Below are 21,497 nucleotides of genomic sequence, written 5' to 3' on the forward strand. Positions count from 1 at the left end.
GGATCTTGGCTGCTACTGGGAATTTGGAAGGTGCCTTCCGGAGACACAGATGGGCGTCATTTGAGAGTGTGTTGGTACTCGCCTTTGCCTGGTGGTGCCACCTGGACCACCCTCTCTCTTTTCTACTTTCTCTCATGTGATCTGCAGGTCGAAATGAGAAGGGGCAGCTGGGACATGGTGACACCAAGAGAGTAGAAGCCCCCAGACTCATTGAGGGTCTCAGCCACGAAGTGATTGTGTCTGCAGCATGTGGGCGGAACCACACCTTGGCCTTGACGGGTAAGGAGGTGGCTGCTGGTGTTTCTTAGTTTGGCAAGAGGCCAAATGGTCTGCCTTGGGGATGGGGCGTGGGGGGAGGGGTGGAGTTACCCTTGTAACTCTTGGTCAAGATCAGAAAGAGGCCCTGAGAACCTGGGTATGGAGTGGCTTCTGAGGGCATTGGGAGCCTCCCCAGTGGCCATAGGAGGCCCATCTGGGAGTGGGAGACGCTGCCCTGCGTATCTCTGCACACCCAGTTTCTGATGTGAAATGACTTTGCTGTGAAGCGTCTGCACTGCCAGCTTTTGGGCAGTCTCACTTGCCTTCTGCCTGGCAAATGAGCTGTTTTTATTATTTTGATGCTTTTGATTCTAAATGTAGTTCAAAACATTCACCATTATCTTCCCTTTTGTGATATTTTTCTTTCCTTCCAGAAACGGGTTCCGTGTTTGCTTTTGGGGAAAACAAGATGGGGCAGCTGGGCCTTGGCAACCAGACAGACGCTGTCCCCAGCCCCGCGCAGGTGACCCCTCCTCAGCTCTGGCTCTGTGGCTTTTCGTTTCTCTTTACTTTTGTGTTTGATTTTCTGAGGTGGGGTCTCCGTTGTTTGAGTTAATTCACCCCTTGTAAAAAGAGGTCCTGGATGTTTAGTTATATGCTGTAGGGTTTTCTTGTTTTTGATTTTGTTTTTGTTTTTTTTGAGAACGGAGTTTCGCTCTTGTTGCCCAGGCTGGAGTGCAATGATGCAGTCTCTGCTCACTGCAACCTCCGCCTCCCAGGTTCAAGTGATTTCTTCTGCCTCAGCCTCCAGAGTAGCTGGGATTACAGGCATGCATCACCACCCCTGGCTAATTTTGTATTTTTAGTAGAGACAGGGTTTCTCCATGTTGGTCAGGCTGGTCTGGAACTCCTGACCTCAGGTGATCTGCCCACCTCGGCCTCCCAAAGTACTGGGATTACAGATGTGAGCCACTGTGCACAGCCTTGCTGTAGTTTTTAAGGCAGGCGTAGTCTGTGGTCAGGTTGAAAACCATCCTGAAAACATTTTGTTTCCAAATGGAGAAATGTGTTAGAAATGCCTTGTCGTAAGCCTGTTCTGTTCCAAGGAAAGTGAGACATGTTGTGTGGATGTAATTGTACTTGCCTGCAAATACTTTGTTTTGACCTCGTATAAAGTCACCAGCCAGGTTCTTAGAACACAAATAAAAGATAAGCAGTCTTTTTTTTTCTTTTCTTTTCTTTTCTTTTTTTTTTTTTTTGATGCGGAGTCTCGCTCTGTCGCCCAGGCTGGAGTGCAGTGGCCGGATCTCGGCTCACTGCAAACTCCGCCTCCCGGGTTCACGCCATTCTCCAGCCTCAGCTTCCCGAGTAGCTGGGACTACAGGCGCCCGCCACCTCGTCCGGCTAGTTTTTTGTATTTTTTTAGTAGAGACGGGGTTTCACTGTGTTAGCCAGGATGGTCTCGATCTCCTGACCTTGTGATCCGCCCATCTCGGCCTCCCAAAGTGCTGGGATTACAGGCTTGAGCCACCGTGCCCGGCCTTTTTTTTTTCTAAGAAACTTGAGCTGGAGGGGTGAGATTTATACCTTAAAAACAAACTACTGCTAATGGCAGAAGAATGCTAAGTGCCTAATTAGTGGTTTAGGTGATGAAGGAAGGGAGGGACTTGGTCTTATTGATCTTAAAAAGAGACAGTGGCTGGGCTTTGAACTGTGCTCAGTGCTGGGAAGGTGGGGGGCGTGAGGGTGCTTTTTTACATACCTTCTAAGCTTTGTGTTCTAGAAATGCCGTCAGCTTTTGCCTTCAGAATTGCTGAGTTTATTAAACTTCCCTTTGTAACCTAGTAATTGTTTCCCACCAACATGCAGAGAGGTAGAAGCTTTTTATCAGTCTTTAAAAAAAAAATGAAAGTCTCCTTTCTTTTCTTTTCAGATAATGTACAACGGCCAGCCAATTACCAAAATGGCCTGTGGGGCTGAATTCAGTATGATAATGGACTGCAAAGGAAACCTCTATTCCTTTGGGTGCCCTGAATATGGTCAGCTGGGTATGGAAGTACATTTTTTTAAAAGCTCTAATCTAGCTACGTATATTCAGAACCAGAGATCACTGTGCGGCTGCACACACGTGTTAGAAATGTGGGTAATTGATCTCAGATAATAGCCTTTGTCCATTAAGTGGATCTCACGTGCAGCCGAACAGCGCGTCCTCATTCACAGGATTGTGGAGTATTGCAACACTGCCTCAATGGAAAAGTTGGGACTGGAGTGTGACAAAAGATTTCTTTTTTTGTGATTTGGGAATTCATTTATATAAAAGGATTTCAACGTTTAAAAAAAAAAATCAGGCCACCTTCATTCAATTTCACATTTAAAGATTATGCCTTTATTGAAAATGAAAAAATTACACAGGATGAAGGTTGTTCTGGAAACCCTGGCCTGGGCGATTATTTCAGGTTGCCACGTGAGGAGCCCCGGTGGACCCCCTCCCCGTGCGTCATCCCTAGCCAGAGTCTAGTTGTCCAGAAACTTGTTTCTTCGATCTAACTGGTAGAAAAGGAGAATTCAGGAATTAGTTCTCAGTCAGTGTGGGGAGTGTCTTGCGACTTGGTGGTCTCCGTTCTCCTTCTTGTCCCACCCCTAAGTGTGGTTCCCCTTGGCGGCTCCGCCTCCAGCCTCTCTAGGGAGGCCTCCGCGAGGTGTGGCGCGGGCGCCCTCTGCTGGCCACGCCTGCTCCTGCAGCCGCAGCGCCTGGCAGATGGAAAAGGTAAAAATAGTGCCGAGCCCACTGGCCTTAGCCTCGGGGAACAGTGACTTTGTGAAACTAAATATACCTCAAGTCAGAAGTGAATAAGAGAGAACAGCCCCTTACGCACATTTTACATTTTGCGTTGGTTGCCCGGGCGGAGCCCGAGACAGTTGGAGAGCGGTTTCCATGGCCACGGCCCTGCTGCGGTGCCCGGCAGCGGTCCGCTTCCTGCCACGTGCGCGCTCCTGCTGCCTCGGCCTCCCCTCTGCACCCTGGCAAGTCGATTTTCCATCAGGAAGCGTGACATGCTGTTGGTGATTAAAAATGGCTCACGTTCATGGAGCAGTGACTGCGTGTGCCAGGCACCATGTAAGTACTTTGTACAAATTCTCAGGTGCTCAGTTACACTCAGCTTGCAGGATTGGCTTGATTTGTAGCTACAGAATCGTTTATTCTCAGTGTATTACTTGTTTTAAGGCAGGTTTTTGTTTCGTTGTCCAGATCCAGGTAGATCACTTAGAATGAGAACCTAAATCCGACTGTGGCCATGTCTCACCCACACTCACTCATGCCTTGTGCCCCCTTTTCTGCAGTGCACTTACTGGACTGGGCAATGCCAATATAAGAGAGATGAAGTCTGTCTCTGTCGCCCAGGCTGGAGTGCAGTGGTGTGATCTCAGTTCACTGCAACCTCCACCTCCCCGGGTTCAAGGGATTCTCCTGCCTCAGCCTCATGAGTAGTTGAGACTACAGGCACCCGCCGCCACACCCAGCTAACTTTTTTGTATTTTTAGTAGAGACGGGGTTTCACCATGTTGACCAGGCTTGTCTCAAACTCTTGATCTCAAGTGATCTACCCGCCTCGGCCTCCCCAAGTGTTGGGATTACAGGCATGAGCCACTGTGCCCGGCCATGCTGTTTAACTTTATTTTAAAGAGCTGTCACCCCTCTAGAAGGACAGGGAAGCCCCCTGTTCCATGTTTTCTGGAGTAGTTTCTGTTCTGTACTTCTGGAGAAAGCAGATGTGTACAGCTTTTTAAAGGAGGTGGAAAAAACAGTCCCCAAATGTGCCTCCTCTACTGTCTGGGGATTGTGTGTGTTCAGTATCCACTGTGTCGATAGCAAATAAAGGGACTCTAATCATTTGTTGACTGCCTTGCTGAAACCTTGTCCAGAAGAGTGCAAGTGTTTAAAAACACCATTTTTGTGAGAGAAGTAGCATCCATATTCTGAAGTGCATTCTATTTGCTATGATGTCCTTAAATTCATCGTATCCTAGAAGGTGGGGGAATTTCTTAGTGGGAACCCTCAGACTTTTTTTTTTTTTTTTTTGATACGGAGTCTCGCTCTGTGGCCAGGCTGGAGTGCAGTGGTATGATCTCAGGTCACTGCACCCTCTGCCTCCTGGGTTCAAGCGACTCTCCTGCCTCAGCCTCACAAGTAGCTGGGACTACAGGTATGTGCCAACATGCCTGGCTAATTTTTGTACTTTTAGTAGAGACGGGGTTTCACCATGTTGGCCAGGATGGTCTAGATCTCTTGATCTCATGATCCGCCCGCCTCAGCCTCCCAAAGTGCTGGGATTACAGGCATGAGCCACTGCGCCCAGCCAAGACCCTCAGACTTTTAAATGGACAGACATTCCACTGGAACGGATTATGTCAACAACAGAGAACTGTTGTCATAATAGAACCTGCTTATGAGATGAGCGTTATAAAGCAACGCCCTGTAAACAAGCCCAGTAATTTTACTGTGCGTAGTTTAGTTGTGATTCCAGGGTACAGCTGCACCTTGGTTACGTGGGGGATTGCTTCTAGTACCCCCTATAGATACCAAGATCTGGAGATGCTTAAGCAACTTACATAAAATGGCATCGTATTTGCATGTAACCTATATCCTTAAAATCCTCTCTAGATTACTTCAGTACCTAATGTGATGTAAATGTCATGTAAATAGTTCTACTGTATGGTCTTACTTGTATTATTTGTATTATCTTTTTTTTCTTATTTACCACCCCCCCCCAGATGTTTCTGTACCACAGTTGGTTGAACCTGTGGCCATGGAGGGCTGACTATATTTAAATAGCACAGTGCTCAAAAACACACATACCAGTAAGGGCTGAGGTGCACATAAGCATGCCGTATGGAGGGGGATTAGCCAGAACCTGGGGGGCTAGTTTACAAACTGACACAACCATTTTTTTTGTTTTGTTTTTTGGAGACAGAGTCTTGCTGTGACACCCGGGCTGGAGTGCTGTAGCCTGATCTTTGCTCACTGCAAGCTCCGCCTCCCAGCTTCAAGCGATTCTCCTGCCTCAGCCTCCTGAGTAGCTGGGACTACAGGCGCCCGCCACCACGCCCGGCTAATTTTTGTATTTTTAGTAGAGACAGTTTCACGGGGTTAGCCAAGATGGTCTCAATCTCCTAACCTCGTGATCCGTCCACCTCAGCCTCCCAAAGTGCTGGGATGATAGGCGTGAGCCACCACGCCCAGCCTTGTGTTTGTTTAAGTAGAGACAGGAGGACTTCATTGTGTTGGCCAGGCTGGTCTCGAACACCTCACTTCAGATGATCCACCCGCCTCGGCCTCCCAACGTGCTGGGATTACAGGCGTGACCCACTGTGCCCGACCAAACTGATGATCACAATGTAGGAATAGGAGCAGTTTAAAACTACAAACTACTCAGCAGCCCTGCTGCTGCGGGTGGCTGCAGGAGCATGGGTGTCTGGCGTGTTCTCAGGACTGGAGCAGCCGGTCTCCTATGGTGTGGTGTGCTGAGCTGGGTCCTTGCAAACCAGTCCCTGGGTCAGTCGGAGTGTGGGAAGTGCAGGTTTTAGCCACCCATAACCATATGTTTGGGTTACTGGCAATTCATAAAACAGGCCTGGTATTGTGTGTGGAGCTTTTCCGTCTATTCTTGGCCCATCAGGGGCTCCTTGTGGGCCCTCCAGTCGAGTAGAGATGTTACTTGATAGACCATTCCTTGATCAGCAGCTTCAACTTTTTTGACTGCAACCCATTGTAAGAAATAAGTTTTCTATTGCATCCCAATCTGAACTTATAATACCTTACCTAGAATTGTTATAACATGGTGGCATTATTATGTGTAGAGTATTCTTTGTCATTCTGTTCTATTTTTAAAAAATAACTGGTCCACGCTCACAAAATTGATTTCACTGACCCACTCACTGTGCTGTGCCTGAGATTGGAAACGCTGCCTTTGTTGACCATCGTGTGCTGGTATAAGGCCCAGAAGGGCCAGATTGGGGTGATGTCGGGGCTCACCACAGACTCCGTGTGGGCACAGTGACACGTCTCTTGTGCTTGTGCTGCCACTGATGACCGGCTCTGTGGTCTCTACAGGACACAACTCAGACGGGAAGTTCATCGCCCGGGCACAGCGGATAGAGTATGACTGCGAACTAGTTCCCCGGCGAGTGGCCATCTTCATTGAGAAGACGAAAGATGGACAGATTCTGCCTGTACCAAACGTGGTTGTGCGAGACGTGGCCTGTGGCGCTAACCACACGGTGAGCCTCGGCTTTTCTCACTTCCTGAGAGTCGGACGGGGATAGAGGGGTCTTTATGCTCAAGTTTCCTGACGCTTGGCTTTGGCTAGGAACTGATTCCAGGTAGACATCTGCTTGCTTCTTTAAGAGGGCTTTGCACCCTGGCCAAAGGGTCCTTGGTCCCAGGGCAGGGTTCCCTGTCACTGGCTCTCCTATGTTAACTTCTCCCATGATTTAAATAGACACATCTTAAACAAGTAGATGTTTTGCCGTCCTCACCTCCACCTTAAGGTAAGCACTTTCTGTTTTTGGCTTTTGTCTAACATAACATCACAGACATATTTCCAGGTCAATAGATGGTGTCCCATACTGGGGATGTGAGTCGTTTTTAATCAGTAGGTTGTTCCTTTTTTTTTTTTTTTTTAAGATGGTTTCACTCTTGTTGCCCAGGCTGGAGCGCAATCTCGGCTCACCACAACTTCTGCCTCCCAGGTTCGAGCAGTTCTCTTGCCTCAGCCTCCCAAGTAGCTGGGATTACAGGTGTGCTCCATCACGCCCCGGCTAATTTTGTGTTTTTTAGTAGAGATGGGGTTTCTCCATGTTGGTCAGGCTGGTCTCAAACTCCCGATCTCAGGTGATCCGCCTGCCTCAGCCTCCCAGAGTGCTGGGATTACAGGTGTGAGCCACCATGCCTGGCCTAGGTTGTTTCTTTAAAGGTCACTTTAGATAAACCGCAGTGCAATCTTTTGTTTGTGTATCTTTTTTGTTTGTTTGTTTTGAGACGGAGTTTCACTTTTTCACCTAGGCTGGAGTGCAGTGGCGGGATCTCGGCTCACTGCAACCTCTGCCTTCCGGTTTCAAGCGATTCTCCTGCCTCAGCCTCCTGAGTAGCTGGAATTACAGGCGCCTGCCACCATGCTTGGCTAATTTTTGTATTTTTAGTAGAGATGGGGTTTCACCATGATGGCCAGGGTGGTCTCAAACTCCTGACCTCGTGATCCACCTGCCTCGGCCTCCCAAAATGCTGGGATTACAGGTGTGAGCCACCGTGCCTGGCAGGTGTTAGAGTGTCTTAATTTTAATGGCCTTCCTGTGGTTCTTCATTCTGAGAATGCCTGGGAGTCTCTGTTCTGTGCTTTGTTGAAAGAGCCTGGGCCGGGAGTCCAGAGATCAAGTTGGTCCTCCCCACTGAGTGGTCTCAGCCCACCAGCTCCTTCCCTTGGAATCTTCTTCCCAATGAAGAAGGCCCAGTGAATTGGGCTAGGACTAGAGTAGGAGATTTCAGTTTGTGCAAGTCCAAAAACTGTGATTTGTTTTGTCTAATGTAGTCGAGGAAATAAAGTTGGCTTTTCTTTAGGGCCTTATAGGTCAAGCTTTTTAGTAAGTTATAGATTCACATGGTTTAGACATGAAACGTGAAAGAACTGAATTGGCATGTCAGAAGATGGGAAGACAAGACTGAAGAAGATAGATCTGAAACACTTGAAGTGTCTTTTGAATTCATTTCATCAGTGACCAGGTACAGGTTACCTCTGTGTACCTGTGGGCAAGGGGGAAGTCTAAAGAAGAATCCAGGCCGGGCGCAGTGGGTTCATGTTTGTAATCTGAGGACTTTGGGAGACCAAGGTGGGCGGATCATTTGAGACCAGCCTGGGCAACATGGTGAGACCCCCATCTCTACCACAAAAACACAAAAATTAGCTGGGCATGGTGGTGCACACCCAAGTCCTAGCTACTTGGGAGGCTGAGGTAGGAGATTCACTTGAGCCCAGGAGGTGGAGGTTGTGGTGAGCCGAGATTACGCCACTGCATTCCAGCCTGGGTGACAGAGCATGAGACCCTCTCAAGGGGGAAAAAGAAATGAAAAATCTAGGAACAGGTAGACCTTTTCTCTTTTGTTCTTTCTGCAGTCGAATCTGGTTTTTTTTTTGAGATGGAGTCTCACTCTGTCACCCAGGCTAGAGTGCAGTGACACAGTCTCGGCTCACTGCAACCTCTGCCTCCCAGGTTCAAGAGATTCTCCTGTCTCAGCCTCCCGGGTAGCTGGGATTACAGGTGCACACCAGCCTGCCCAGCTTATTTTTTGTGTTTTAGTAGAGACGGGTTTCACCATGTTGCCCAGGCTAGTCGTGAACTCCTGAGTTCAGGCAATCTACCCGCCTCGGCCTCCCAAAGTGCTAGGATTACAGGCATGAGCCACTGCACCTGGCGGAATCTCTGTTGTAATAGGAATCAGACGGTTGCCCTGTTGTCTGAAGACATAGCCCTGTTGTTTCTGACTAAGGAAAGGGTTAAGACTTATAGCTTAAATAAATAAACAGAACAAAAAAGGATTGGAAAATGGAGTCCCTGGCAGAGAAAATAGCAAACCGGGTTTATTGAATGCATGCCATTTTGCTACACTTGCTCCTGTTCCCTCCTCCCCCACTGCTGGAGGCAGGAGGTAGAGGATCTTTCTTTTGGAGGCAGGCAGAGGATATTTCTTTGGTGGTTAGAGACTGGGTTTCACCATGTTGGCCGGGCTGGTCTCGAACTCTTGACCTCAAGTGATCCACCTGCCGTGGCCTCCCAAAGTGTTGGGATTGGACGTGAGTGACCGCACCCAGCTGGAAGGGGATCTTGATGCTGCTGTTCCTATGCCCTTAGCATTGGCATCAGTTTGTCTGGGCAGAAACGATAACCCCTCTTGTTACCTATTGGAAGCCTGTTTGTTCCAACCCTGTGTTTTCTTTCCTTGCAGCTGGTCCTGGACTCCCAGAAGCGAGTCTTCTCCTGGGGCTTTGGTGGCTATGGCCGACTAGGCCACGCAGAGCAGAAGGATGAGATGGTCCCCCGCCTGGTGAAGCTGTTTGACTTCCCTGGACGTGGAGCTTCCCAGATCTATGCTGGTTATACCTGCTCCTTTGCTGTCAGTGAAGTGGGTTAGTGACTGCTGCTCCCTGGCTTATCAGTGCTCTGGTGGGGAACCGTGTAGCCATTGTCCTGTCCCTAGACCACAAACCCCAGTTCTCTTTACCTCCCATTGTTCTTTATTTTTTTGAGATAGGAGCTCGTTGTGTTGTCCAGGCTGGTCTTGACCTCCTGGGCTCAAGCCGTCCTACCACCTTAGCGTCCTGAGTAGCTAGGACTGCACAGGCACGCCACCATGCCCGGCTCCAGTTATCTTTTAGACAGAACACGTGTTTGCCATCCTGTCTTCTTACTCTTCACCCTGATAATGCTAAAGATGAGACTCGGCTCTTGATGTCTGGTCACGCTGGGAACATGTTTTGTCTTCCCTCAGGTGGTCTGTTTTTCTGGGGGGCCACCAACACCTCCCGTGAATCTACCATGTACCCAAAAGCAGTGCAGGACCTCTGCGGCTGGAGAATCCGGAGCCTGGCTTGTGGGTAGGTGGCAGCACCTCCTGTGGGTATGAGGTCTCTTCCTTTCTTGGGGGTGTCAGACACACCCATGGGGTGCCCTTCCCTGATGGGGCTCTGTTTCTGCTGCCTGTTGGGCTGTCCTCAGCAGGCCATGTGACACACTGAATCCTGGAGTCCGGGGGCCCAGGAGGGGAGAGGGCCCATTCGCTGCTAGAACAGATGGCTGTTCCCTGTCTTGTGGGAAGAAAGTCATTTTGAAGGTTTCTGTTCAAAGAAATACACAAGCAGAGCTTGATGTATTCCTACGTTGCAGGTTGAAAATGATACGTAGTTGGAAACATAGTAGGACTGGAGTTGTTCTGACACTGGGAAGACGACATTGTCTTGCCAGCAGTGGTTCGTAGTTCATTTCAGGACTCCTGTTGAGTTAGCTAGCACTTCTTGCTGAGGAGCTGGATTCGTCAGCTGGCGGGTGTGGGTGGAACAGCATAAGGGGCGTGGCTTTAATCTGTTGAGGCCTCTAGCCCTGCCCAAATTACTATGCATGAAGGCTGCTCCCTCTGCCACAGGCTTTTACTCCGTCCTGATCTGGTCTCCTCTTCCCAAAGCAACCTCCCCTGAGAGCCCTAGGACCTAGGGCGGGGTGCACAGCAAGGTCCCTCGCCTTTGGCCCCTAGGCCTGTCTAAGGGCTTTGTCATTTTGTTGAAACGTTGAGTGGCCTGCACAGAACAATCTTTAGAGTTCAGGAGAAGCCTGTTGGCCCTGTTGTTGTGTTTGCTACTTGGAATATGTACACCACCTGAAAAGCGGCAGCTCACACCCATGCCCTTGGAGCCGTAGCTGGGTGGGTCCAGGGCTGGGGCTGCTGGGCCTGTGGTGACAGCCTGCCTGTTTGCAGGAAGAGCAGCATCATTGTGGCCGCCGACGAGAGCACCATCAGCTGGGGCCCATCACCGACCTTTGGGGAACTGGTAAGCTGTCACCTGTGCGGGTCAGGGGAAGTGGAGCCAGTCAGGGTGGCTCTTGGCCTTTGGGTTCTCTCCACCTGTCTCCCAAAACACAGAGAAGAAAGACATTTGGGATTCTCCTCCCCTTATTGTATTAAGGTCTGCAGCACAATGGAGTCCCATGAGTTTTCAAGGACAATTCTGTGCTAGTCAGATAATTCTGAGTCATCTCTGCACATTTGTAAACTCTGAAAATTGAGACTTTTCAGATCCAGTTTCCCCTTGCATTTTGTAAACCACAGTTGGGATATGGTAGGAAAGGGGCCTGTTTGTTCCCTCTCCCCTGGAGGCCTAAGTCAGTGGGAAACTCACAGTATTGGGTGATTTGGGGACATTCTTCATTTTTCCAAACTGAGTTTAAACCTGTGTTTTTGTTGTTAATACCAGTTACTTGAGCAATGAGGTTAGAACCCATGGCCCTCAATTTCACACACGTGGCCTTCCTTAAACAAATGTCTTTCATTCTTAGGTCCTGGTGCTAGATGAGTCTTTTTTTTTTTTTTTGAGATGGAGTTTCTCTGTCACCCAGGAGTACAGTGGCACGATCTTGGCTCACTGCAACCTCTGCCTGCCAGGTTCAATGATTCTCAGTTCTCCTGCTTTAGCCTCCTGAGTAGCTGGGACTGCAAGCGTTTGCCACCACGCCTGGCTAATTTTTGTATTTTTGGTAGAGATGGGGTTTCACCATGTTGGCCAGGCTGGTCTCGAACTCCTGACCTTAGGTGATCCACTCGCCTCGACCTACCAAAGTGATGGGATTACAGGCGTGAGCCACTGCGCCCGGCCAAGGTGGGTCTTAGAGTTTTTGTTAGGAAGACTCGCTTGGCTGTGGAGTGCATCCTGATCTGCCTGCGCTAGTCACGGTTTGATTCTCCGCTTGATTAACTCTTAGTGGTCTTAGTTTTAGTCCCTCATTTCTTGTTAGAAATACAGTCTGCCTCCCTCTTCTGTAACCTCACGGTTGCAAGCTGATGTGGTTGTTGGAGAGGAGGGGGAAGGAAGGGCGGTCCTTGGTCCCTCAAGCTGTGGCAGGGATGGATGGTGAATGCACCTTTTTCTCGGGGTTCTGCACACCCTTGCAGTCTGGCTCAGACGCTCTGCTGGCCCGATTTGAAACACTGACAGGAAAGAGACAGAACCTGGCCCAGTTTTTACAGATTGTTCTTAGCGGAGGACGGATGTTTTCTGGGGCCTATCAGAAATAGACTTTGACCTTCTAAATATAAATTTTGAAACGAGGGGAGCAAGGGAGACTTTCTGGGGAGCTTCTCAAGGGTGAGAAGGTGGCCTGGCACCTTGGAGGGAACGTCTACTGTGTGGGAAGGCCGGGGTGGGGCCTGGCAGGAGATGAAACCAGGGACACGAGAGCAGGCCTGGGCTGGGGAGGGAGGGTCTGCCTCTCCTGCCCTGTGGGACCCTCTGTTTCAGCTGAGCCGGGGCCGTCAGCCTTTCATTTGCCCAGCTCCACACCTTTGCACAAGACTCCCCCTTAGCTATGCCAATTTGTCCAGTTCCTTCTACCTCTGGGAGGGAAGCTGGTTCCCTGGTGCCATTGCTAATAAATAGTCCCCCTGTCATGCTTAAGCCCTTTTGTTTTGTTTTGGGTGGTGATTATTCCACTCTCTGGACGGTAGAGGCATCAAGGGCATGTGGTCATCCGTGTTCTTGGTGACTTTGGTCCAGAGGGCTGCAGTTGCTGTTCTTCCTGCACTCGTGGTGTCATCTCCTGTCACCAGTGCCATACTCCCCAGAAGGGACTTGAGCGCACAGAAGTCCCACAGGCTAGAGTTGGGCACCTTGGTCTTCCCTAGGTTAAGCACTAGTCGCCTGCTGGCAGCAGCTTTCGTGGATAAACTTGGATGATTCCACCTGGCCCTTGTGTGCAAGGGTGGCCGGGCTTGGTCACGGGCCAATGGGCATCATCACTGGCTTCTGGTTAGTGGGGGCTGGGAAACATTGTCGTGATTCCCCACTTGTGGACTGAGCCACACGGATTCCCGATTGCAAACATCTTGTTTGCTTCACCAGGGCTATGGGGACCACAAGCCCAAGTCTTCCACTGCAGCCCAGGAGGTGAAGACTCTGGATGGCATTTTCTCAGAGCAGGTAAGCGGGGGTGGCTGTGCCAGCTCGGGGACGTGTCCATACCCAGTGGTACGTCACTCCTCACGCTTTTGATCGCCGCAGTCTGTTTGGGTTGTCTTGTTTAACAACTCCTCAGCTGGCTTTCCTGGTGCCTCACGCTAAGGTTTGCTGAGGGGTAACAGTCATCTGCAGAAGAGAGTGCAGAGGGTCGCTGGCCAGGCAGGGTGGCTGTCCTCACCCTTGATGACAGGTGCCACCAACTGGCTGCAGCAGATCACTCTCGGGCAAGCACATCGCTCGCGTCTCCATCACACCCAGGACTCAGATTCGCTGGGCTGGAGGCAGGTCCGCAGGTCCATGGAGCAGAGGCTGTGTGGCTGCAGGAGTCAGATGGCGGAGTGAGGCCCCTGTGGCTCAGCCAGGCTGCCAGCCCTGTCTGCCAAGACACAGAGGGGTCGTGCACCTCACTCAGGCAGGATCGTGGGCCAGAGAGAATGGAAGTGGAGCTGGAGCTATGTCCCCACCTGTCCCTGCTGACGAGAGGTGGCCTAGTGGGCTTCCTTCCAGCTGGGTCTCAGGGCAGCCTGGAAGGCTCTGATTGGCAGAGTGTTGGTGACAGTCACATGGAAACTAGCTGTCTTGGGCAGAGGGGCTTTTTGCGGTTTTCAAGGGCACCCTGTTTTTCTCCATGCTGATTCGCTTTGGCAGCCCAGTTTCCAGAGTCTCCTCAACGCGTTCATTAGTCCAGGCGCTGCAGGCACACCCAATGCTGATTTGTCCCCCAGGTCGCCATGGGCTACTCACACTCCTTGGTGATAGCAAGAGACGAAAGTGAGACTGAGAAAGAGAAGATCAAGAAACTGCCAGAATACAACCCCCGAACCCTCTGATTCTCCCGGAGACTCTCCGACTCCACACCTCTCGCGGCAGCTGTCATTTCCATGTGCACTGGGACGGGAAGTCAAACAAGGAATTTAAAAAGGCAAAAGTTGACCGAAGGTGCATTTTTGTTTAGACTCCCTGAGGTTCCGTTTTATAATGATCCAACGTTAACTACCTTTTTTCTGTATGCTTTCCAAAGTCCCTTTTCCCCTTCATGTCGAATTAAAACACTTGCTCATAGTTGACTTACCATTCCTACAAAAGAGGCAGAAACTTTGAGCAATCTAGGTTTTTTTTTTTAAGCTTTTTCTTTCTTCCTCTCCTGAATACACTCCCCAAAACACCCCTTTCCAGTTATAATTAGCATCGTGATCCAAGCGGATGCTACATGGAAGAGGAATCACCATTTACTCGGAAAAAATGTCCCTTACAGGAACCGGCAGCAGCTAGGCAAAGTCGCCGGCCCGCCTCCATCCCAAATCACGCTCGCATGCTTCGGAAGCATCCGGGTCACTCCTTTCCTGCTTTTACTTGCAGATCGGCCTAGGCCGGCGTTGATTCTGTTTCTCCCCTTGGCTGCCTGTACGCCCACAGCCTTCTGGCTGCGACATTAGAGAATCGGCCGTGTCCCCCCTGGTGGGGGATTGGGGATCTGTGTTTAGCCATTTATATCTACTTTAGCTGTTAAAGAAGTCCAAATGAAAATCAGGTGATGGTGGAACCATGGGGGACTTGCGGGTGGGGCAGAGGTGGGAACATTTCTATCAGTTGAGTTAGCTTCGTGGCTCCCTGTGGAGCCAGGGCTGAGCCTTGTCACGTGCACTCGCCAATTAGAGATTGATCAGCCAGCAGTCAAGTGCATTCTCCAGTCCTTGCAAGAAGGATCAGCCCTTTCTGTACCAGCCTCGATCGCCTTGTGCTTTGGTCTCCTTTTCTCCCCCGCCTGGATCCTGCCTCGCGCGGGCCATCCTGTTGCTGAGACTCGGGGTACCGTTCTGCTGACCCAGCTCCCTTTAGTCACATTTGCTTGGCTCTGGTACCAAATAGTTGGGATTACCGAAGAGTCCCCTTCCTCGCGTGTCAGCACGGATGCTGTGACTGCCACCTGCGTCCCTGTCAAGTGCCCGTGCCCGAGCTCGCTGCTGTGTGCACTGCGCTGAGTGAGTTATGAGGTGCCTTTCCCGGAACCCTCCTCTCGCCTGGACCCAAGAGAGGCGACAGCTGCGGCTGGGGCTCTTGGTTTCCAGAGGGTCTGGACTGGTTTGGGTGCTTTAAAATAGATATTTAGTTCAGTGGTGCTTATCGGGGAGATGGGACTAGAACTTAAATGTGAGACTTGGGTGGATGGGAAAGTTAAATATTGGTCTCTTCAAGTTTTTTTTTTTTTTTCTCTTTTGCTATTGTTACCACTTGTCACCGTCTCCATGTTAAAATGCCAAAAATGATCTAGTTGTTGCTTTTTTCCCTATTTTCCACCCTAGTCGCTCCTTACCGTGACTCCTGCCCTTGGAGGGCACGTAGCAGTGTCTGTCCCGCCAGTCCCAAGGCCCTGTGGGAGGAGACTGGCCTGCATCTCTCTAAGACTTAGTCTGACGCCACGCGCATCTCTTGTTCTGTGTTCAATCAGTAGTCCAGGGGAGAAGCTTCTGCCACTTCAGAGCTTTGCTAAACTAACCTAATTTGTCCAAATCACCCCAGAACCACCATCTCTGACTCAAGCTTCCATGAGACAGCCTGATCCGTTTCCTGGACAGGTCTCTTTCCTGGAACGCAGCCCAGGCACCTGTGCTCCTGGCACCTTTGAGGTCTCTCCTTTGAGTCGTGGCCACCGAGAGGGTTGAGAACGCAGCACCCGAGGTCCCAGCCTTTGCAGGAGCCGCCCTGGGCGGAGCTGGACTTAGATCTTCGGTGGCCTCCTATAAAGCCGGCAGCCAGCCTCTTCTAGAACCCTAGCCCAGGGACTGGAGCAGGAAAGGACCTTCGAAGCGAAGACTGCCTTGTCCCGCACTTCTTCCGGCTTCGATGGAAAAATGGGCTTCCTAATGGGTTAACTCCTTTGAAATAAGGAGTTGGGGGGGGGAAGGGTGTCGTGCACTCCTAGAGAAAGGTACACAGTTGCCCGGCTGGGAACGTGCTTGGCGCTGACCCTACGGGCATCTGACTGGTCTTCCAGCTCAGGAAAAAGAATTTGAAAGAGGCTTAGCGTGAAGGGGAATCAAAGAGGAGGTTGTGATTTGGTTGAAGGTGCCTGGTTTAGTGCTGTAATTGTCTTATTATTTTTTTTTATATATATATTTCTTGGAGTAAACATTTTAAATAAACGACATCATTGTCTACTGTCCTGGCTTTTTTGCGTTCCTTTTTCGGTTGGAATGGAGCTCTGTTTTTCTTAACTCCTTGTATGTGTACCTCCTAAGCCCTGGCACCCACAGCAGGTGGTGTCAGGAGACACGTGGCCCCAGGGGAGCTTCCGGGTTTAAACCACACTGGTTAAAGTGAGTGGATCCCCCAACTCCCCCCAAAATGCTAGGGGAGAGGGACCGTGTCTGTTCCTCAGTTGTCCAGTTCGGAAGAGGAGTTCTTCCCATTTTCACGGGGCCTTTGAGAGGGAAAAATAAGTCACGGGAGGCATCCAGAACAATGACTGCATGTGCTATGTGCCTAGCAATACGCATGTGCACCCAGTCCCCACACTTCAGCAGGGGGTCCTGTGGTCAGGCCCCAGCCGTGGCTTCAGGCCAGGGCTGCTCCTTGCAGGCAGTGTGGCCAACTGCCCACCAGAGGGCACCAGGAGGCTGGTCGTCGCTTCTCCCAGCCTGGCAGGCATTCATCTGCCTTTACGCGGCTGCTGAGTCTATGGGACAGACTCCTAGACAAGACCCTTGCACAGGACACTGGCTCCCTGAAGCCACAGAGATACCTGGGATCCCTGGAGCCTCAAGTGCTGGCCGCCCTGTGTTTACTGGCTGAATAGTGTCCAGACCAGCCCCTCCTGGCAGGCATTGGCCCAGTTTGGGAGAGGAGGAAACCGTCTCCCATGGCCTATTAGCTGCAGAAGCAGCGTGTGCACTGTTGCAGGACAGTCCAAATGTAAAACACAGTGTTTTCCCCATCTCCCACTTTGGCAGTTTGGAGCTTCCCATCAGATGCTCCTGCCCTGGAAGAGCCCCTGTGGGCAGGGAAGCCACTGCTGGGAGCAGCGTCCCGGCTGGCACACTGGCTGTCATGTATTGGGCACGTGCTGCAAATTGAGTGTTGTGTGTCTCGCCCCTGACTCCTGCAGTCTTGTTTATTGTTTTTTTTTGAGACAGAGTTTTGCTCCTTCGCCCAGGCTGGAGTACGGTGGCGTAATCTCGGCTCACTGCAACCTCCGCCTCCTGGGTTCAAGTGACTCTCCTGCCTCAGCCTCCTGAGTAGCTGGGATTACGGGTGCCCACCACACTCCTGGCTAATTTTTGTATTTTTAGTAGAGACGGGGTTTCACCATGTTGGCCAGGCTGGTCTCGACCTCCTGACCTCGTGATCCTCCCACCTTGGCCTCCCAAACTGCTGGGATTACAGGCATGAGCCACTGCGCCTGGCCTTGTATTTTTGAGGCGGAGCCTTGCTCTGTCACCCAGGCTAGAGTGCAGTGGTGTGATCTCTGCTCACTGCAACTTCTGCCTCCTGGGTTCAAGCAATTCTCCTGCCTGTGGCTGGAGGATGGGAGAAGCCTCCTGAAGTCAGGGGCAGAGAAGGCAGGCTCCCCACAGGCGGCTCTGGAGTTTGTTTTTTAAGATGTACCCCAGGCCGGAGTGCAGTGTCACAGTCTTGGCTCCCCGCAACCTCCCCCTCCTGGGTTCAAGTAATTCTCCTGCTTCAGCCTTGTGATTAGCTAGGATTACAGGCTCACGCTACCACACCCGGCTAATTATTTTAGTAAAGGTGGGGTTTTGCCATGTTGACCAGACTGGTCTCGACCTCTTGAACTCGGGTGATTTCCCCCCTACCTCAGCCTCCCGAAGTGCTAGGATTACAGGCGTGAGCCACCGCGCCTGGCCTTTGGCTCTGGGGTTTTCTCACCTGCAAAGCTGCTGCCTCCTGCTGCTGTCCTGCCCCGTCAAGCCAGCAGCCTTGCTGGCCAATGTCCTCCACTCAGAGGCTCCTTAGGCTCCCGGGGAACAGCGGAAAGGGCTGGAAGGATGGCGAACGGGGAAGGGGACTTGCCTGTTCCTACCCAGTCCTGCTTTGCCCCAGCCCCACATTGAAGGATGGGGACCTGCGGGAGGGTCACGTGGGATGGCCACGCTGGAGGGTCTCGGCATCCAGCTGGTGTTAACACCAGACGGTAGCAGTGGAGCCCACTTTCCAGACTGGGAGGACTCAGCAGGCAGGGATGCAGGGAGGGGAGAAGGGGAGACAGGAAGAGCCCCTTAAACACTTAGGGGAAGGGAAATGGGGGTCGCCTCCTTCTAAGACCATTCCGGGCACTGAAGCAGCCTGGAGGGGAGAGGACTCCGTGCCTTTAAAGAACTAAAAGATGGCCTGTTGCAGGTTAGGAGGCACATGGGAGGGCTGGAATCTCCAAAACCCTTGGCTGCCCTCACACTGGGTCCCTAGCACTGCCCCCCACCCCGCCACCACCCGCCTCTCCTGGCATTTCCTGTGATTTTTTTTGTTTTGTTTTTTGAGACGAAGTCTTACTTTGTTGGCCAGGCTGGAGTGCAGTGGCATGATCTTGGAGCCTCCGCCTCCTGGGTTCAAGTGATTCTCCCAACTCAGCCTTTCAAGTAGCTGGGATTACAGGTGCATGCCACAACGCCCTACTAAATTTTGCATTTTTAGTAGAGACGGAGTTTCCCCCATGTTGGTTGCTGGCCAGGCTGACCTTGAACTCCTGGCCTCAAGTGATCCATCTGCCTCAGCCTCCCAAAGTGCTGGGATTACAGGCGTGAGCCACCACGCCTGGTCCTCTGTCTGCTATGCAGGCAATGGAGGCTTTTGTACTTCTACAGAGATGTATTCCCTCAGCCTTCAGTAATGAGAGGTGCCACGTGTCTTTCTAGGGCTTTATGTAAATAACTCCAGCCTTCAGAACAACCTTGAGATAGGCACAACTCTTACCCACTTGTGCTGGTGAGGAAACTGAAGCACAGAGCCCGCTTACCTTGTTTTCTCACCTTTGACCAGTACAGGGAGCATTTCCTCTCCTTCCCTAGAGCAGTAGTGCAAGCATGGTGCCAAATGACCACCGACCTTTGCAAGGGGATACAGTGGGGAGGGATGGGGACTGGGGCCTTTTGGAGCACATCTTTGTCTAGAGGGTGTGGCCAGTGAATCTTCAGCCTCGGGCCCGGTGTGGTCAGTTCTAAAGACTTGGCAGCAGGAGCCGGAAATCCAGACTTTGAGTAAATTGTCAGTGCCTTACCTAGAAACGTTTATAACATTGTGCAAGCCAAGTATACCCAGCTCTCTGCTGCAGGTGTGTGCTAACAGCCAGGGCTGGGAGGGCACCTCCCCAGGTGCCATCAGGGCGGTGCTGCCTGGGAGGTAAAAGGAGAGAAGTGTGTCAAGCTGCCAAGATCTCCTGCGGGACCCTTAGGCAGGCGAGGTGGGAAGGGCCCGGGGCTGACCTGAAAAGCCCTGGGTGAGGGTCTAGTTAGGGGTCCGAGGACGGACAAATTCATCCACCCTAAGGCAGCCCTTGGCAGAGGCGGGTGAGTTCCCTGGGAAAAGCTCGTGGGAGTGGAAGAGTGGACATTTTGTCCCCCTTCTGGCCCTAGGGCTTCCCTCTCCCCTTTTTCCCTAGAGATGGAGCCCCGTCTCTAGATGGACCACCCTTGGGGGCCAGAGTCCCCTATTTCTTTTGGCTTTTCTAGACTATCTGAAAATGCAGATGAGCTCATCCATCCCTCCCCATATTTAAGATTCATTTGAAGGCCTGGTCTGTTTCAGTCCCAGGCTGGTATAGGGGTCAGAGCCATGAATACGACAAGACGTCTCTAGTATAGTCCACAGACTGCACCACCATGGACAGGCTAACGAGATGTCGTAAGATGTCCTGGGGTAGTTGGCACAGCAGGTTGCAGCTCCTGGATAAAGACCCACGTCTGATCCAGTGAACAGCCCCTGCTGCCCCAACCCTGGCTTCTGCCTCTTGGCTGCCTGCCTTAGAATGACCCTCTCCACTGCCCCAGCAGCTGGCAGAGGCTGGTTAGGTCCTGCCTGCTGCCCACAGCCCCGGGTGCTGGGACCGGGGCTAGTTCGAGGCCCAGCTCTGCCTTCAACTCCCTGTGGGACATGGACACAGGGCTTCCTTCTCAGCTCCTACCCTGAGGGTTAGAGTGTCCTAGAGGAGCCATCACCCAGGAGGAGCAGGGCGGGAGCCATAGCGCCTGTTAAAGCTTATCAGCATCCCTGTGCCATTAACACAGGAATGGTCAGATGTGAATACGCGGCTTTGGGCCTTGGGAAGGGGCACTTCAGGCTGAGAGTCACCCAGGTCCGCCCCTGCTGTGTCTTCTGAGGCCATACCTACAGACCCAAGGAGACCACAGCTTCCACTTGCTGCCACCGGGCATTGCACCACCCCCACCCCGGGCCTGCCCTCTCCAGGTCCTACCAGGCCCAAGGGGAGGCCCTCAACCTTCCTCCAGCCTGGGCCCTGGACTCTAGACCCAGCTTGTCCCAGTTGCTTAAACCAGAGCAGCATTTGGATAATCTAAGTCCATTTGAATAAGTCCAACCACTTCCTGCCATAGACATAATTTAGAGATGAGGGGAAGGACAGCAACTCATGTAGCCAAGTCTCTTTCCCCCCACACAAGAAGGCCAGCACGGCCATAGGCAGCTCAGCTCAGCCTTGTCCTCAGCTGGCACACATCCCCTCCCCAAACGAGGAGGTCACCGCCAAGATGCATTCATGCCCACCAGCACTTTATTGGCTATTTAGTAAATGCCATTTGGCTGAACACTTTTCCATCTTTTCCCCACAGGGGTTCAAGCTGGCAGCATTTGCCATCCTACTGGGTCTGAGGGTCAGGGTGGATAGGGAAGAAAGGGTTGTGTTGCCTGGACTCTCCAGCCTCTACTGGGCAAGGAATCGTGCTGCTGCATGGTGACAGTGGGCCATCCATGCTGGGGCAGAGCTGGCAGCTCCAGGGCCCAGGTCTAAGGTACCATCTTCCACCACTTGAAGGCAAAGGGCACCCGGCGGACATTGGCACAGGCACAGATGTCTCCGACCTCCGTCAGGTAACAGTCAAAGTCATTGATGAAGGTGCACTTGAAACCCAGGGGCTCCAGCAAGCGGCAAATCTTTTCCTCCAGGCAGCAGGTCCCTTTGATTTGGGGCCCAAAAGGCTTGGGGATCCCCAGGTTCTTGCCCATCACAATCATCCGCAGCTGTCAGAAAGAAAGGGTGAGGCCTGGACAGGGATCAGAGGCCTGAAAGCCAGCCCTCCACCTGCCTTCTCTGTGGTCAGGCCAGACCAGGCGTAGCAGGCAGGCAGCCGCCTCCTCCAGGTCAGTGAAACCCAGCTCGCTTCTGCTTAGCCTTCCAATGGCTATTTCTCAATAGCAAGACAAAATCCTGCCTGGCCAAGGACTGGGATTGTCAACTTCTCCAGTTTCTATGTTTTGATTATTCTGGCCTCTTATGGT

The 21,497-nt window shown here is 51.7% G+C and overlaps 2 protein-coding genes across 4 annotated transcripts in view; one reads left to right on the forward strand and one right to left on the reverse strand.

The window, feature by feature from the left end:
- The window catches only part of RCC2 (regulator of chromosome condensation 2), a 33,391-nt gene extending 17,194 nt beyond the window's left edge, over positions 1 to 16,197 (forward strand). The window contains exons 5-14 of one of the 3 annotated variants that reach the window (XR_004441071.1): positions 148 to 279; positions 693 to 781; positions 2,192 to 2,306; positions 6,371 to 6,537; positions 9,257 to 9,437; positions 9,800 to 9,905; positions 10,781 to 10,853; positions 12,918 to 12,995; positions 13,760 to 13,973; positions 15,611 to 16,197. Coding sequence is in view for 2 of the 3 variants with exons in the window: in XM_033228111.1 (XP_033084002.1) it covers positions 148 to 279; positions 693 to 781; positions 2,192 to 2,306; positions 6,371 to 6,537; positions 9,257 to 9,437; positions 9,800 to 9,905; positions 10,781 to 10,853; positions 12,918 to 12,995; positions 13,760 to 13,864 (1,046 nt within the window). In the remaining variant the exon portion in view is untranslated. Of the gene's footprint in view, positions 1 to 147; positions 280 to 692; positions 782 to 2,191; positions 2,307 to 6,370; positions 6,538 to 9,256; positions 9,438 to 9,799; positions 9,906 to 10,780; positions 10,854 to 12,917; positions 12,996 to 13,759 lie in introns of all 3 variants that reach the window. The other 2 variants (XM_033228111.1, XM_033228112.1) reach the window with 2 other exon arrangements.
- A 4,559-nt stretch (positions 16,198 to 20,756) lies between these two features.
- PADI6 (peptidyl arginine deiminase 6) overlaps positions 20,757 to 21,497 on the reverse strand; it is a 29,567-nt gene continuing 28,826 nt past the window's right edge. The window contains exon 16 of the mRNA XM_033228114.1: positions 20,757 to 21,239. Within this exon, the coding sequence (XP_033084005.1) occupies positions 21,006 to 21,239 (234 nt within the window). The 3' untranslated portion in view covers positions 20,757 to 21,005. The remainder of the gene's footprint in view (positions 21,240 to 21,497) is intronic.

This window comes from Trachypithecus francoisi, unplaced genomic scaffold (genome assembly GCF_009764315.1).
Source record: "Trachypithecus francoisi isolate TF-2019V2 unplaced genomic scaffold, Tfra_2.0 Lachesis_group12, whole genome shotgun sequence".
NCBI lineage: Eukaryota > Metazoa > Chordata > Mammalia > Primates > Cercopithecidae > Trachypithecus > Trachypithecus francoisi.